At 39.2% G+C, this 13,753-nt stretch overlaps 1 protein-coding gene across 4 annotated transcripts in view; it reads right to left on the bottom strand.

Annotated features, from left to right (window-relative positions):
• RPS6KA6 (ribosomal protein S6 kinase A6) overlaps nucleotides 1–13,753 on the bottom strand; it is a 35,885-nt gene that overhangs the window by 16,243 nt on the left and 5,889 nt on the right. For 3 of the 4 annotated variants that reach the window (XR_005956625.1, XM_041485081.1, XM_041485082.1), the window contains exons 2-8: nucleotides 12,108–12,167; nucleotides 8,367–8,483; nucleotides 5,686–5,767; nucleotides 4,826–4,906; nucleotides 4,236–4,315; nucleotides 1,255–1,361; nucleotides 951–988 (exon numbers count right to left, since the gene is read on the bottom strand). Coding sequence is in view for 3 of the 4 variants with exons in the window: in XM_041485081.1 (XP_041341015.1) it covers nucleotides 951–988; nucleotides 1,255–1,361; nucleotides 4,236–4,315; nucleotides 4,826–4,906; nucleotides 5,686–5,767; nucleotides 8,367–8,483; nucleotides 12,108–12,167 (565 nt within the window). In the remaining variant the exon portion in view is untranslated. Of the gene's footprint in view, nucleotides 1–950; nucleotides 989–1,254; nucleotides 1,362–4,235; nucleotides 4,316–4,825; nucleotides 4,907–5,685; nucleotides 5,768–8,366; nucleotides 8,484–8,821; nucleotides 8,854–12,107; nucleotides 12,168–13,753 lie in introns of those variants that run through there. The other variant, XM_041485083.1, reaches the window with a different exon arrangement.

The following is a 13,753-nucleotide window of genomic DNA, read 5'->3' as shown; positions in this document are numbered from 1 at the left end:
GAGGTTTGTGTTGGTTATTTTCAGAATGTGATTAGCACAGCTCTCCATGAAACAAGAGGCTGCAGGTATCTGGAGAGAGTACATTTCCTCTACTACACACCTCCAAAACCATTTTAAAAGTCATTAAAATCATGATTAGCCATCAAAGTTATTACTGAATTAACTCGACATTTGAAATCCTACACCTTTAGAGCTCTAAAATACTCAGAAGTTCTCATTTTCTCTGTTTACTGCCTGCTTTACTCACACAAAAAATTGGATAAAAGTAAAAATCAGTTTCAAAGGGAATGTGGCCTGCATGGTCTGGTCTTACTGAATGATGAATAAATAAAATCACACAAAAAATATTGGTGTTACATAAGGCAACATGGTTCTGTAACCTGCCTCAAGTTCAGCACAGAACAGCCCTGCATTCCCAGAATATTTCATTCCCAGAACACTTTTTTCCCTATTGTGAATACACAAGTCCTTGACACTGGCTCAGCTCTCAAACACCCTTTTTTCACAGGAGAAAATGATTGCTAATCAATGATCCCATCCATTATTTCCACTTTCAGAAGGAAGTGACAAATTTAGGATTGGATTGTGTTTAAATATAGCAGAATTTTAAAAGGTATGCATTTCATAAACCTGATTTCCATCACCATTATTCTATCAAGTCTTTGAGGGTTTGAAAAACATTTTCTCTTCGAATCTAAGAGCAGTATCTTAAATTAAAAGATGAAATCTCTACTACAAAATCATCACCTTCAATCTAATTTAAAGCTTTCAGAAATTTATAGTGATTTTTTTCTAAACAGTCTTTTATATACATAATTTTTTAGAATATAGGTATTTGGATTGTTCCTCACACAACTACTTTCTGCAATTTTACATGCAATTAAAATTGATAATACAGAAACTCAAAAAAAACTTATTTACAAAGAGCTGTATGAATGAGTGGTGCCTACCTGTTAACTTGATATGTCCTGCTTCATCAAGCAAAATGCTGAAAATTAAAATTCACATTCACCAAAACACATAAAGATCAATGCTTACATAAAACATTTAAAACGTAAGTTAAAAAAATTATGATACCAAATTCTGTTATTTTTTAACGAGCTAGTATTATTTCACTTAAACCATAGATATGTGTTTGACATTTTGTATTTGTTTACAAAGTCTTAACAAAAATTGTTTTAATTTTTTACAGTGGAAAAGGCAAAGCAACAAGCAAAATACACATAAATAGTGGTAAAATACATTTTACTTTACTTTTCTGGCTTCAGGTCCCTGTACACAATTCCCAAGCTGTGAAGGTGATCCAAAGCAAGGGCCAGTTCTGCGAGGTAGAATTTCACATCTTCCTCTGTAAACATAACCTAATAAGAACTGTATAGATTTACCTTCTGATCTTGTCTTCAGTTTTTAAAACTGCAATCTAAAAAATATATACTCCTGTCTGCCTAGATTTCAAACTTAGTTTTGAAAGTCCCTTGTGAACTCATAATTCAGGAGTTCAGCCAAGAGAAATGATTTACTAATATCTGCTAATTATAAAGTACACAAAGAACTACCTGCAATACTTAAATAAAACCATCAGCATTACTGCAGAGCATTAATTAACTTTTAGATAATAAATTAATTGTTATATTTGGTGTAATTGACACCCAGCACTCCTCCTGCCACAAACCCAGACAGTTTTCCACTGCATCATAAAATTTAATACATGGCTGCTGTATTGGGTGAGTGTGAATTCACATTAACAAGATTTAGGAAAAAAAAAAAAAAGCAAAAATCATTTAGGAAAAAAACATGGAGAATAAACCACTGGTGGCAATAACCATGACAGCCTGGGAGCTGAAGAACCTGCTCTGCTCTTAGGAGAAAAACTATTAAAGAACCCTGGTGAGACACTGAAATATTGATGTTACTTCTAGAGCAGAGATGCACTTCTGTCCTGAACACTCCACAGGTTGCTTTAATTTAATATACAAAAAACTGAGCCTGCTTTGGCTCTTGTCATGTTCTATAGATTACTGGAGGAGCTTGGAATCTTTAAATGGCTGGAGTGAATTTGGGCTTTAAGGGAACTATTCTCTTATTTGCTGAATCCAGCAGGATTCCAAGCTCTTCCAGTAATTTGTAGAACATGACAGTAGCCAAAGCAGACACAGTTTTTGTATACTAAATTAAAGCAACCTGTGGAGCATCTCTGCTCTAGAAGTGCAGGGCAGCCACTCAGCTGCCATGGAAGTGCCTGGGCTCCCTGGCTCCTGCCCCTGCTCTGCATGGCTCAGGTGTGATCTGCTCTCCAGGCTCAGAATATTCCTGATTTCCATAATGACAGGTGCTGACCTCGGTGAACAATGTAGCTGTGACACTTCACACACAGTGTCACCTTCACACCTCTAAAGATCAGTGCCCATGCTGGGTTTCACCTCTTTCAAAAGAGCAAAGGGAAACCTTGGATTTCATTACTCCTTGGATTTCATTACTCCTTGGAGCAGCCAAAATGCAAATCTCAGAAGATAATGATGCTAAATGCTAATCTGCCATCTCCCCATAATGACATGTAAAGCTGTTCTCTGGGTCAAGTCAAACATGATGCAAGCCATCTCCATTAACTATTACCAATAAGAACTTCACTACACACTCATCTCACTGCCACAGCTGAAACTCTCATACCCACTTTAGAATTTAAAGACCAACAAAATAACTTCAATAGCTTTAATAACTTCATACTAAACCACATTAATTTAAAATAATCCTTGTGTGCAAAGAATGGAATGCCACAGGGAATTTATCCTCATGTGCGTTGTCCATAGGCTGTGTTTTACCACGGACTTTTGAAACCACCTCCCATTCCCACCAGAAAATAAAAACCTGGTTTTTTCCTATCTATATACATAAAAGCCAGTACAAAAGGTAACTGAATTGTTGCAAAAAACAGGTGGAGTCTTGGCAGTAAGAAAACTTGAGAATTACGACTTCTGGATTCCCACAGGGAACACATCCCTCTTTCAACCCCCAGCATGAGTCCTTATGGACAGCCTGGCATCCCTCATTTAGATGTTCCATAGGGGATAATCCCAGCTGGCATAGTGCAAGAGAACAGCTCTTCCTGCTCTTCCAGATTTCCCTCTGGAATTAGACATTCCATATCAAGCCTGACCTCATGCCTACCTCCTGCTCCAATAACCCAGGACAAGTCAGTCACTTGAAGTTTTTAACAGCCATTTTAGCTTCCAGATTAATTAATTCTGACCTCAATTCTTCGACATAATTACTGTGTTACCAAGGTCAGCTTCTAACAAATATGCCTTTAAATTCTCTCTTTTGCCTGTTCCTAAAGTAAAATCTTTATTTTTATGAGAAGTGTAAGGGGAAAAAAACTCTCCTGGCCTTACATACTGGGAATAAACAACCTCCTCCATGCCATGAAAAAAATCAGATAACACAGTTTGCTCATTTAAGAAAGTGGCTTTTCCTGTGCTTTGGCAATATAAATGGATTTACAGTGGTGAAAACAACTGAAAACCTCACTTGCTGTGAAGCTGTTGAGAAACTGCCATTAAAAATTTAGATCTTTATAAAAGGTTTGCCAAAATAAAATAACAGTCTTCTACACATGTTCGTAACACTTAAGGTAACGGGTAATAAATATTTGATGGCAAATGTTTTAAAAAAATAACAGTCTGTAGCTGTATCCCATTCCCTCCTCTGGAGCTCTCCCTCCAGGAAACAAAAATAGAAATGAAAATTCAAGGTCCAGTTGTGTGTCAGGGCTGGATGCAGGGGAGTGGGCTCAAAGGCACTCTGTGCTCCCACTTTGTGGGATTCAGGATGAGCGTTTGGATTGCAGCAGCAGGCAATTTTACAGTGCAGCAGAAAGCTCTCAGGGCTGCAGGATTCCAGGAGCACCTAGGCTGACTAAGAGCATGAGAACTACACATCCCCTTCCTTCGGTGCTAAATATTCATTTACTTCAGTTGTGTTTCCAAGCAACAAAACATTTTTAGACAAAAGAACTGTCCTTTGCAGATGCCAAATTAAAACTTGGGCTACTCATCAATACGCACTCGGGTTTCTTAAGGATACAACAGAATCTAGAATATGTAAGGAAAGCCCAAAAGTTATTAAAAATTTCACTATTACAAGAAATATGGGGGAAAACAGGTTTAGAAGCCAATCCTGTACCAACAAAACCCAACCCCAGTCTAATAGTGAGTGGAGATAAAATTTTAGGTACTTACCTCTTTGGATAATCGTGTGAATACATCTCCTCCCCTGAGAAAATCCAATATTAAATAGAGCTTCCCTTCAGTCTGAAAGGCTTAAAAAAATTTTAAAAAGTAAATAAAAATCAATAGTTGTATGACAAAACTACAAAACACATCTCAATGCTTTTACAACGAGGAAATTTCAGTCATGCGCAATGCTTTTGTTGTGGAAGTGAAATAATTCAGCAGCACACAAAGTAATTTATTGAATGATTCCTTGCTTCTTCACAGAAGAAAATCTTAGTCATGAGAGATGATTAAAATAATGTTATTTTATTTCTCCTTTGTCAAATAAGGAAGCAGTAAGGACATCAACTACTCTGGTTTGGTTTAAATCAATGAAAAGTACAAAACCTCTGCAGAACTTGAACGTAAAGACTGGACAAGTTCTTACAAGAGAGCTCAACCTACAACTTTTCTATAGCTATGTATTTACACTCCTTTTTGTATTTTCCCTAGTTGCTATAACCTAATGTGAGCCCTGCAATAGTGAGAGAGAGCAAGAGCAGCTGTGCCTCGAGCAGGGGAAGGAGGGGCAGCAGAGCCAAGGGATCTGTACCAACCATAGTGCAGTTTGACGATGAACGGGTGGTTCACTTCCACCAGGATGTCGCGCTCCATCTTGGTCCGGACCCTGTCCCGAACTGAGGGAGACAGGAAACAAAAAAAGTACACAAATGCATTTAGTACAACACAGAAAGGCTTTGCTGGCTGAAGGAATCTCTTCCTTCATCACCTGATTTGTTTTTAATGTTCAAGTCTCCCACAAAACTCCTTTCAGACAGCAGAACTCGGGTTTGTTTCCTGCCCGCCCCAACTTTCTTCTTAGCTTCATTGTATTTCCAGCACATCCCATATTTTGTGATAATCCATATTGCTTTCAAGAAAAAAGCTCCCAACTATGTTCCCAACTTCAATTTTTGAATTAACTCTCTGTCCTGAATATAAAATATTTTTAAGATTACTTTTTCCACTTTAACAGTAACAGCCCTATTTAGACACCGTGGACTCGCACCCATTCAAGTGTCTCCTGAAAGCCAAAACCCTGAATTAAATTGTTCTGGCTCCTGGAACAAGGGAATGACTTAATTTTAACCACAGCAGAGCTCTGACTTAACAAAAGACAAAAGGAAAACTGTTTATGAAATTAACTTGTTTTCATATAATGAAAAGTCTAAACAGAATTAAATAATCCAATTTTAAACTTTGAAAGAACATTTCTGACCACATAATTAAAGCTACCTGGCCAGATTTAAAATAATACTTAAACATGAACTCACAAGTTACTCAAAAAAAAAAAAAACAACTCCTGTCAGAGAAGAGTTATGAACTCACTGACAAATATTTAAGATTTATAAAAAGCTTTTAAATACAGGTGCACTAAACCCCATGGTCCAAAGTCTCAGTTGAAAGACAAACCTACCTTTTAAAGAAGCTTTTTTCAACACTTTCATTGCATAAAGCTGCCCAGCATCAGGCCCAATTATCTTCCTCACGAGGAAGACCTGGCAATACAAAGCCCATTTTTAAATCACTGCAAGCTTGGCAATCAAACCCAAACTCTCACAAAGCATTTGCAAACCTCCCATTAATGTCAGGCAGCTTCCAGCGCTCTGGACCAAGCACACACCTCTGAAGGAAGAGCAAAACTGCATTCCTTGATCAGATGAGAGCTGCAAAGCACCAAGCTCTCTGAAGCATGACACTGGCCACAAACTTTGGATTCTTTCCTGATTTATCAAAGAAGTTCTTACAGAAAGATGTTTCTTTCTGTCACTTTCTTGGAGAATGACAATTCTGTCTGGTCTACCACCTCCCAAGAGGTTTTTGAGGTTTAAGACCCAAGTCTCAAATATGAAACATTCATTTTTATTAATGAATTCTGTACAAGTGGTGAGATGAAAGCAAGGAAACCTCACCATTTAAGATCAAAGCACCCTTTCCCTCTGGAATAGCAACTCCAACAGGTTTTTCTACTTTTTCTCTCCAGAAGAGTTTTAAAGATAGATGGGATACAACTTGACACTGAGAAAAGCATATTAGATAAAGTATTGCACTACAAAAACATGGAGCTACACTAATTTTTAACCACCAGATCTTCCAATTTACAAAATGGTTTGATGTGCTCTTACTTCTAAATTGCTGTTCTTGTAATAGCAATTATTAGTTATGAATGAATAAGTTTTGCTTACAAAACAGAAAAAAAAAACAACATACAAGTCACAAGAGAAAGCCAAGAGCTCCCTACAATTATCTCTCTGATCTCACCTTATCCAGACTTTCATTTACAATTAATTTATTTATATATAGAAATTATATCTATTTTTTTCAATGATCTTGTCAGATTTTCCATTCTAGACTCTGAAATGCAAGCACTGTTATGACTAAGTTGTACAAGGTTGGGAAAGGGGATGTTTTTATTTTAAGCTCTGGTTAGAAGAAAAATATCATGTTTCAAGGTTGTCTGGCTTTTTGTTTTAATAAGTTTTGCCCAATAACTGACCTACAACACTGCTCTCCTATAGGCCAAGGTGATAGAAAATAGTGAAGGGAGTAATTTGAACACCAGCAACTAAGGAAACAGCTGCAGATAAATACAATTACAATTATAAAATATTATTAATAAGCACATAGGAATATTTTAATCTTAACAACCAACAACCTGTGAGGACATCAGGAATTATTGTACAAGTTAAAAATTTTAGCTAATAAGACCCAAAATAGCTGCAAACTACTGAAGCACCACCTATTTGTTTAATTTGCAGACAAATCCTCCAGAACTCCACATGTGCTTTAGAAGGCACATTATTATTGAGAGAATGAAGAGAGAATTCAGTAATTCAGGAGGTTTAACCCTTTATTTCTGTGGAATTATTAAATCCTGCACTGATGTCAAAAGCAGGCTCCAGGAAACCCCCCTGGTATCTGCCAAGCCCAAAGGAAGGACCCTGGGAGTAGAAACTGGGAAGGGAAAACACCATGAGGGCAACAGCCACTGATCCTCCTGGTTTGTTTTCTCTTTTCACTGGAAAGAACAGAGATAAAGAGCTCTGAGCTCAGGTGTGCAGCACTGAAGAGGCACTGCCAGCATTCCAAAGCTCCAGAGCACATCTGGCCCAGCTGCTGGGATTCCAGGCAGGAGCACTCCTGAGGCTGGCAGAACCCTGAGCTCTGGGAAGCCAAATCTGAGGCAGGGCTGGCTGTGCCAGCTGTGCTGAACCCTCAGGTGACTTCAGACATCTCAGATCAGGAGGAATAAATATATGGAGCCTTTTCAGGCTCCTACAGGGAGAAGTGTGTGAGGGGATTGGCAAGCAACATTACCAGGTAAGTAAAGGAATGTTTCTGAAACCTCAAAATACTAAGAAATATTTGAAGTCTGTTCTCTACACAATCACTTAGGCACAGAATGCCTCCCTAATGTCAATTTCTTCCTCTCTCTCTGTACTCTATGCAGAGGTTTGTTCCTGCCTAGAGACACACACAGAGTCAGCAGAAGAACAAGAAAATGGGAACAAACGTAGAGCTGATTGACTACTTTAGATGTTGCAAAACATGTAGTTTGAGTCTGGTTTTAAAGAATTAATTACCTTCCTATACACTAGGATTAATATTTCAACTACTGTGTTTCAACACAGTGACAGAGATCAGGTTTTCAACTTCATTTCTGCGAAGTGACACCCAGTGGCACATTACAAAAGAGAAATATTGTAACAAAAACCCTGCCATGTTTCTTCTCTGTGCCATTTGAATAATTAGTGTCTTTTAGCTGGAGATCACTTGATAAATACAGCAAACTAGAAAAAGTAAATAAGCTGGGAAATGTATTTCAGGTTAAGTTCCCAACTGCCACAATCAACTCCCCTACACCTACATAAATACAGATTTTGTGTCTTGAGAAAAGCCAAACTTTCCCAGCGTGTCAAGTCCCATCACCAAAAGACAAACCAGCATTTCCTTCAGAAGGTTCTGTGCATGGCTCTGGAGCAAGGCTGGGAAAGGATTCCATTACTCAATACATTTTCAAACCTTCCCAGCAACTCTGCTGGCCACTATTTCCCTGGAATGTCTGGACAGGTCTATGGAACAAGTTTATCATCTTACCTTTCCAAATGATCCCTGTCCAAGAACCTTAAGTAGTTCAAACTGTGCTGGGTCTGCTTTCTCACATCCTTCTTTCACATGGTGTGTAATAGGAATTTCTTTCACACTTCCTTCATCCTGTAATTTCAAAGCAAACAAAATACAACAGTAAGCAGGCCTGCAGTAACTAAGTCTTGCTAAAAGTGCATGTAAATACCTGGATTTCTCTTTGTTTAGTTTTATTTTAGTAAAATATTTGAAATTCTAATAAGACTTAAAGGAAAACTGCTCAAATGAAGAATTTTCCCATCTATCTCTTCTTAAACAGATGCATCTAAAATTTCTAAACTGAAGGAAAATTCTCAAAGAATGCTCATTTCCGTTTGCCATAAATATTTCAACTACAGAAAAGCTGGATTATTTTACATGAAAGGAATATATGCACAGATTTTTAAACCAAGACTTCTGTGCTTCACCTCTGCTTAGCAGCTTTAGTTTTCCCAGTGATTACTCTTCTCATCTTTCCCCCTTCCTGAAATAAGTCTTAATGAAAGCCAAATTGAATTTCATCATTTGGGGTAATTATTGCTTTTCACAGCAGCAAATAATAACTCTGGTCATCCATTTGTAGCTGGAGGAACAGGCAGCATTTGAAGACCATAAATAAGAGATGAGTCATCTTAAGGACTCTGAGAATTCTTGCATCCAAGAGAAGAAACAGCTCTGGGGTGCAGAGCTCCTGGGAAGATTATCCTGTGTGGGGACCTCCTTCAGACAGCTGAGGGTAATTCTGAGCTGGGTGAGTGATTTAATGTTCTCTTGACTGTCTCATGTCCCTCTCATCTTCAGCAAAGCAGGGCACAGCAGCCCCAGTTGTGGAAAGACAAACGTTCCTGATGACACAAATCCCATGATGGATTGCAGCTTTTATGGTGTAAGAGAAGTTTCTGAGAGCCAAAACAAGCAAGGTGTCAAAATAAGCACCCTTGAAATTAAAAGCTGAGGCCCACAACAGCAACCTCAGCTTGCAGGTGGAAACGGAGCAGCACCCTCAGCCCTAGCAAGAAGATAATAAAGTTCTTGTACACAATGAAATCACGAGTGAAAATCCCATCTGATTTGCATGACTTCACTTTTGGGGCATCAGATGATTATCAGCTGTCTCCTATCCTCTCTTCAAGCCTTCATTTTGAAAGCTTCTGTTAGCAGACACCAGAAACCACCCCACCAACCTCCTGTGAGTTACAGCCCCTCGATGAGAAGTGCAAACAGCACCAGGAAAGGACCTGAGCACTGGATGGCACAACTGGGTTTTGGAAATAACATCATTCTGTAGTCAGGTGAACTCACTGCCTAAAACAGTGCATTAAAACTTCTACTCAATCAGCTTTATCACAGTTCATACAGAAGCACCTGGATGAAATTCTGGTTTTACAGAAATTCAGAGCAGAAATCTGCTCATCTGAATTTGTACATGCTGCAGTAATTAAAGAAAAAAAAAAAAAAGAAGCAATCATCACACTGCATTAATTGCTTCTGCCTTAATTGCTTTGCTTGTCCAGAGGGGAATGAGAGTTCAAACAAACATCTTGGTATATTCCCAAACTGTAGTCCAGCTGTTACTGCACAGGAGTCCTTTCCCCTCCCCTCTCTTATTTCATCCTCCTTCTGGGAAAGGCCTGTTTGTTCTGCCTGCTTCCCACACAAAGGTGGGTATTAACACCAGACACTGCTGGAAAACAAAGTTAACTCTATAATTCACAACCAAGCCACTTTATTTTCCTCTTTGGTCACAAACTCCATCACACACTGATGACACACTTTAAAATCCCCACTTCCCCTCATCCATCCCCCTTGGTGACTGTGCATTTATGCACTCAGAGGGCAGATACACCTATCTTTTAGTTTTCCTTTACTTTTTAAACACATGCCTAATTTAAGGCAGGTAAGAACAGCAGCATTTCGAAGTCATCTGATGACAGATGAAAGCAGCAAGTTGTCTAATTACACACCAAGTTGTACAACAGACTTCATGGCTGCTTCTTCCTATGAAATATGTAAATATTCTGTTTAGAAGCCTTTTTTCTTCACCATCCTAATTTGTATTCCTTAACACCGTGAAACTTTGCATGAGAAAAGCTCTTTAAGAGTTCAGCCTCTCCTGTGTTTATCACCCACCTCGAGCCATTAGCCTGTGACATCACACGTGGTTGCTGAGGAGACTGAGAGGATTTCTAAATGTGAACTCAGGAGAGAAATGTTTTCCATGCAAATAAAGACTAACTTGAGATGGATTAAATGAGGTTTTTTTTTTATATAAAGTGTTTTATCTTCACAAAAGATGTCTATATAATTTCACTTACTTAACTACCATTAAGGTACTAAAAATTGGCATGACTGAGGTGTAAGAGACCTCTTCATCACTGCCAAGGAGTGAGCACACAGAGCTGAGCAGCTCCACACCACTTTCATTTTCATTTCTACTTTGGCCTCCACGAACTACAAATTTGGTTATCTCACTTTGTGTTCTACTGCTTGAGCAGCAAATTTCTTCCCAAGCTGAGGCAGCAGCTCCCACCCAGTGGCCTTGCACAAGAGGGAACTCAACCTTTCCCTGCTCCCAGCAGGTTCACCAGGAGCCAGGGAGCCCAAGGAAACACCAGGATCAGTCCTGGCTTTGTCACAGCTCCCTGGAATGTGGCTCCAGGCATCCCAGAGCTCAAGCAACTTCCTCATCCTGGCTCTAGAGCAGTAGAAAACTCAGACAATTCACTGCTCCTTTCTTTGCTACATGCGAGACCACTCTGACTTTATGTACCTACTCCACACCAGGAAATGTCCAGGCACCACGTGGGTTTGTGCCCAGGACTTCATTCTCCAAAACCCTTCCTTGTAAATGTTGTTAGAAGTGTAACACAAAGCAGTGGTTACAGCTGGTGACAAGATCCCCTTATCCCACAATCCCAGACTGGTTTGGGCTGGAGGGACCTTAAAGCCCATCCAGTGCCACCTCTGCCATGGCAGGGACACCTTCCACTGTCCCTGCTCCAAGCCCTGCCCAGGCTGGCCCTGGGCACTGCCAGGGACTCTCTGGGCAGCAGATGCCTTTGTGACCCTGCTCAAAAGCACAAGGAGGAGTGTGCTGAGAAATGCTGGCCAGTGTTTCCATGGGCAGTCAGGCATTTCACCACACACAGGAGGAGCCTGAAGTTTAGTCCAAGGTTTAGCCAGCTCACAGAACACTCATCTTCAGCATCTCCTAAAGAGGCACTGGGCAAAACCCTGCTCAAGAGGGGCTTACCTGGGATATTTCTACATAAAAGCACAATTAACATACTGGTGTACACATTAATTCTGCTCTAAAAAAAAGCAGAATTAAGTACTTTTAGGCTGAAGGTACAGCAGCTACTCAAAAAAGTACAAATATTGCAGCAAGAGCAGCATTCAGCACTTTGTATGAAAGGTCCCAGGTTGGCCTGAGCATTTTAGAGGTTGAGGGATCAACAAATGCTCCCTCCAGCACAGGGAGTCTTTCCACAAAGCTCTGCCTCATGCAGCAGAGTTGCCCAAACAAGGCATTTACAACAGTCCCTACCCAGGTACTAATTTCCAAAGCCATCTTTGAGACTTAGAGTCTCCTCAGATATTGTCCAAATAAAATGATGGGTTCAGAATTATTAAAGAGCAGGGGATGCATCAATTCTGCTGCAACAGGAGGTCATGCTAATGAGTGGCTGAAGTGAGCAGGAATCAAACACTTACATGGTAGGAATATGGTTCACCTTCTTCCATAGGCTCATCTGCCATTTTAAGGCCATTTAGCTGCAGGGAAAAAAAAAAAAAAAAGAAAAGAAAAAAAAAAGAAAAACATCATTAAGACCCAGCAATTTCAAATTAATAAGAGCTCAAAATTCGACCAATTTACATTTCAGAGCACACAAGTGAGAACTGGTGGTGGGGTTGCTCTAATTTAAAGCTGTAGTTTCAAACAAACACTACTACTCAGTAGTTATATTTAGCATCTCCCTTATGTATCATTTAGCATCTCCCTTTGTAAATGCCATCATTATTATTATTATGCCAGTGTTATTTAATTGGGATTAATTTAAACTCCTTTAAAAGCTACAGATACCACTCCTACAAGATGACACTAATGCAGAATTCCTCAGTTATGCATGAAACTTTTCAGAAACCTGAAGTCTTCTAAGGAAAATTAATTTGCAGTTTAAAGGGAAAAGATGCAAAAGTGATTCCAAGCCTTTTTGAAAACACCAAGCCCACAACTGCAGTAAAAAAAAATAAATTTTAAACTCAGTTTAAGCACTCCCTAAGTCACAAACAATTCAGTGCTGAAACTAAAAAAAAAACCAACCAAAACCCAGAAATATGAAGGACATGCTCTGTTCAGACATGCAAAGCAATCATTAAAAACTGGAAATACCTGACAAAAAATGGGTGAATGCCATTATGGATTTTGCTAGTAATAATTGCTAATTTATTATATATTAATTGTTCAGCATCTCTACCTTTATATGGCACAGGTCTCACACTAAAATACTAACTAGAAATGACATAAAATTCAAACTTTTTTTTCTAAAAACCAAGTTGGACCAATTAAACTCTTAGTCTGGGTAATGACTTTTTTTCTGGTACTTCTGAATTTTTCTAAAATCCCTGCCTAAGACACTGGAAGATGGTGCTGCTGTCAGCATGGGAGTTGGTAAAACACAGCACTACAGAGAAATGCCCCCAGATTCCTCTGCTCAGAACCAAACCCAGAGTCTGGAGGAACAGGTGGGGCTGCAGGGACAGGTTTGTACCTCAGCTCTGTCACCCAGGCAAACCCTCAACCGCTTCCACTGCTGCTACAGACTCCTGGTTTGGAGCAGAGCTTTTAAGAGTTAATTCACAAATTAATGCTTTTGATAAAATTAAATCTCCAGTTTTTGTAGCAAGATACTGGCACTTATTTTTGGATTATATCCTCACTGGAGGAAAAAAAAAAAAAAAGGCAAAACAGAAAAACAGATCAAGGAGATCAAGGAAATAGCAGAAAGCTTCATCTATTTTCACTTCACAAGTTTCTATTCATGATAACTCAGTTTAACCAATGGTATATCCAACCCATGCCCCTCATTCATCTCTCATGTGTTGCCACCCCAAATCCAACAGGCAAAAATCACTCCTGCATTACCCTGGATCCAGAAACCAAAGCTACTCATTTGCTACATAACTTATTTCTTTTTTTGCACTTTTTTTTTCACAAATTAGACAGTAGGAGGGACAAGACACTCACTATGGTTGTTATTGTACAAATCAAGTGAATAAATCCAGAAGTGACACCAAAGTTCAGCCCAGCTCTGACCTCCAACCTCAATTCCATGCAATTTCTTTTCAAAACACCATAA

The sequence above is a fragment of the Pyrgilauda ruficollis genome, unplaced genomic scaffold (genome assembly GCF_017590135.1).
Source record: "Pyrgilauda ruficollis isolate IOZ18807 unplaced genomic scaffold, ASM1759013v1 scaffold7, whole genome shotgun sequence".
NCBI lineage: Eukaryota > Metazoa > Chordata > Aves > Passeriformes > Passeridae > Pyrgilauda > Pyrgilauda ruficollis.
The sequence above is the reverse complement of the archived record's forward strand: the minus strand, read 5'-3'. Positions and strand labels throughout refer to the sequence as shown.